Here is a 3311-nt window from a genome sequence, read left to right on the forward strand (position 1 = left end):
GGAGAATTGAAAGATTAGCATTTGTAAAGGGCATAGAATATTCCTGGCCCAGAGCAAGCACTGTGTGAGTGTCACAAGAATATTTCTTTTGCTGCATTGCATATTTTCTTCCAAAAATCCAGTGATTCTTAGAATTCAGTTCGATGGTCACAAAATCTTGCAGATGTGCTAAGTTTCAATCACCACCCTGAATCTTAAAGAACAGATGGATTTAATATGTCACTGGAATGTCTGCCAAGACATCCAGGCCCCTTCCTGGCTGAAGGCCCCTTGGACTACCTTTGAAGGTGGGCCAGGGGCGAGCCCTGAGATGTTCTCATTTCCCCCTTGACCTCTCCTTCCTTTCTTTTCTGCAGAGTTTTCACTTCAGAGAAAGCAGAATCCTTAAGAATAACCCACTTGGTTCCTGTCTGTGGTCACTGGATATAACTGTGCCCCATTGCCTCCCTCCCTACCCCCGGAAAAGTGCCCCGTCCAAACCCACTGCTTTCCTCTCCTTGTTCCTGGAAATTGCTCAGGGTGCTCCACTTGCCTCAGCACATTTAAGATTTCACTTCGTCATTCATTGAGGAGGATGCTACCCCGGGCCAAGTATTGCTCCACCCACTTGGTTTTTCAATAAAAGGCAGGCAGAGCAGCCAGAGGAGCAGAGAGGCTAAGAGGAGCTCAGACACCAATACCTCCCACCCTGAAGTTTGCATCCTCACCCTCCAGCATGAAGATCTCCGCAGCACTTCTGTGTCTGCTGCTCACAGTGGCTGCCTTGAACACCCCGGTGCTTGCTCAGCCAGGTAAGCCCCTTCCCTTTGAAGCACATCACCCCACGGGTGATTGTGGGCTATCAGAGCAGAATGGGATACTCACAGCCTCACTTTCACAACTGCTTTTACAAGATCAGGGGACTCAGAGGAGGATGAGGAGTGAGCCTAAGCACACAGGTGCCCCTGGGAAGAGCCAGGACAAGAAATCCATCTGTGGACCCCAAATGGGGCTCCTTCTAGGACTCCAGATCTGGCGTCACACCCTCAGTGCAGTTACCACCTCAGCTCCTTACAGAGGTGATTGGAGGCTGGGGTAACCAAAGAGCAGGGTGTTGGGTGGTGGGTATGCAGATAGAGTGAAAGGGAGAGAATGAGACCCAGAGTCTGGACTGTGCTTCATTCGGTCCAGCTTCCAGAGACACGGCTCTGCAGAAGCGGTGGGTATCAGGGAAACTCATGAGTAGGCATAGATTACTTGGAGCCCAAAAAGAGACCCAGAGCTGGAGTCCCTGAACTTCCCTGACCATGACATTTTACATTATTAGTTCTCCCTAGTGACATCCTCAGGAATTATGTAGTTTTAACAGCTCTCCCTTCCCCCTGTTATCAATGTTGTATACCCATTTTACAGCATAGGAAACTGAGTCAGTATGACATTCCAGCTCTGTGGTGTCAGTGGAACTGTTAGAATTCAGTGGGTCCTCCCTCTTAGACTCCTGATTTCCCTTTGCCTTCTCTTCACTACATTTTTGTGCTCTGGTTAAGAACAGAAGAATCCAGTCCATCCTAAAAGGCTTTTCTTTGTTGTTCTAGATGCAACTGTCCAAGTCACCTGCTGCTATACATTCATCCACAAGACGATTCCAATGGCGAAGCTGGTGAACTACACAAGAGTCACTAGCAGCAAGTGTCCCAAACAAGCTGTGATGTAAGTTGACCACACTGGCCTTCCCTGGTTTAGTCCTTCTTCAGGGAAAAAAAATAAAAATAAAATAAAATAAAATAAGCCTCAGACCTCAGAGTCAGAGAGCCAGAGGTGCTCAGTAGGACAACTGAGGTCACAAGGGAAAAAATCACTCCCAACATCACTCTCCAAATCCAGACCATTCCAATTTCTTTAGCCAGGAGTCAGGATGGCTTCACCTGGGGACACCTGTCAAAGCAGCTTGCCCTGGGCTCCCCGCTCCATCCTCTGGTTCTCAGGGCAGCTCCTTAGGGCGGAACAAACCTTACTTGCAGGCTGGCTTCTCGGTGGAACTCTGTCTCACTGTGCCCTCTCTCCCTACAGTTTCAAGACCAAACTGGCCAAGGAGATCTGCGCTGACCCCAAGGAGGCCTGGGTCCAGAACTCCATAGAGTACCTGGACAAGAAAACCGAGACTAAGAAGTCTTGAACACTCACCCACGACCCAAGAATCTGGACCTAATTTATTATCTTCTAACTTGCCCAAAATGCCCTCTGATATTATTTTATTGTATTTTCAAAGAACATGAACTTTGTTTATGTATATGAAACATGATGTCTTAAGTAATGATGGTAACCTTATTTAAGTTATTGTATGTTTTAATTCTATTTTCCATGAATACTTGTGTGTTTTAGATATGGAGACTTAGTCAAATCACTTTCTTCTGTGAACCTCAGTTCTGCCCCTCAAATGGAATGAGGGTCCTTGCAAAAATCATTAATGCAGGCACCTGTTGTTTTAAATTCTAAGGTACTGCTAACAGTGTTACTGTGGAGATGTATGTGACATAATTATTGAACAATATATATATATTTTTGTACAAAACCTGACTGTTGGTGTTTTCTTGAAGGAAATTAAAAAGCTGAGTGTTTGTTTGATAATGAGGGAGGGCCATGGTTTCAGAAGACAGGGCTCATGTTTGGAAGGAACCAGAGCGTGAATTGCCCTGGCCTTTTCTAATGGATAGGCTCATCTAAAGGCCTATAAAGAAATCTCTAAGGCAAGACCCCAATCAGGCATTCTGACATTACCACTCCAGCCCCCGACACCATCTGCCCAGGTCCCAACTCCCTTTATCACTTGTTTAGCAAGACCCCCACCCCAATCTCTTTTCTCACAGCCTCTGGTCCCAGCCAACAATCTCTCCCATAATCTTCCTCAACTGCCCCCAATCTCTCTCCCTTAATTAATCCTCCAACTTGGAGTAGTACAGACACTGCAGACACTGGAAAATCAGGGAAAAGACTTAATAACAGTCAATAAAATGGTTAAATTAGAATTTCATAAAGAGGGTGTGACTTGAATTTATCCTTGATGAAAGATGAGTTTTTCTTTAGAAACTACAAGATCATTAAGAAAAGAAGGAAGAATATAAGCAAATACCTAGAGGTAGAAAAAAATGATACACACATCAAAGAAGGAGAAAACCAGTCAGGTGGCAATTGGGGTCCTAAAGGAGCAGAGCGTAAATCAGCGGGACATCATCATACAGTTTAGCGAGTATCAGGCCCTGTAATGCCAGGCAGATTGAAGCCCGGGGTCTGGGAGGAGGGGAGGCCACGAGAGGGGTGGTCCATGTGCTCAA

The 3311-nt window shown here is 45.9% G+C and overlaps 1 protein-coding gene across 1 annotated transcript; it reads left to right on the top strand.

Annotated features, from left to right (window-relative positions):
• The first annotated feature begins 660 nt into the window (after nucleotides 1–660).
• On the top strand, nucleotides 661–2551 carry LOC123817409 (C-C motif chemokine 2-like). Its single transcript, XM_045837093.1, has 3 exons — nucleotides 661–791; nucleotides 1575–1689; nucleotides 2050–2551. Exons 1-3 carry the CDS (start codon nucleotides 716–718, stop codon nucleotides 2153–2155), a joined length of 297 nt encoding a protein of 98 aa, XP_045693049.1. The 5' UTR covers nucleotides 661–715; the 3' UTR covers nucleotides 2156–2551.
• Nucleotides 2552–3311: the final 760 nt, after the last annotated feature.

The sequence above is a fragment of the Phyllostomus hastatus genome, unplaced genomic scaffold, assembly GCF_019186645.2.
Source record: "Phyllostomus hastatus isolate PE091 unplaced genomic scaffold, TTU_PhHast_1.1 phas_contig_210, whole genome shotgun sequence".
NCBI lineage: Eukaryota > Metazoa > Chordata > Mammalia > Chiroptera > Phyllostomidae > Phyllostomus > Phyllostomus hastatus.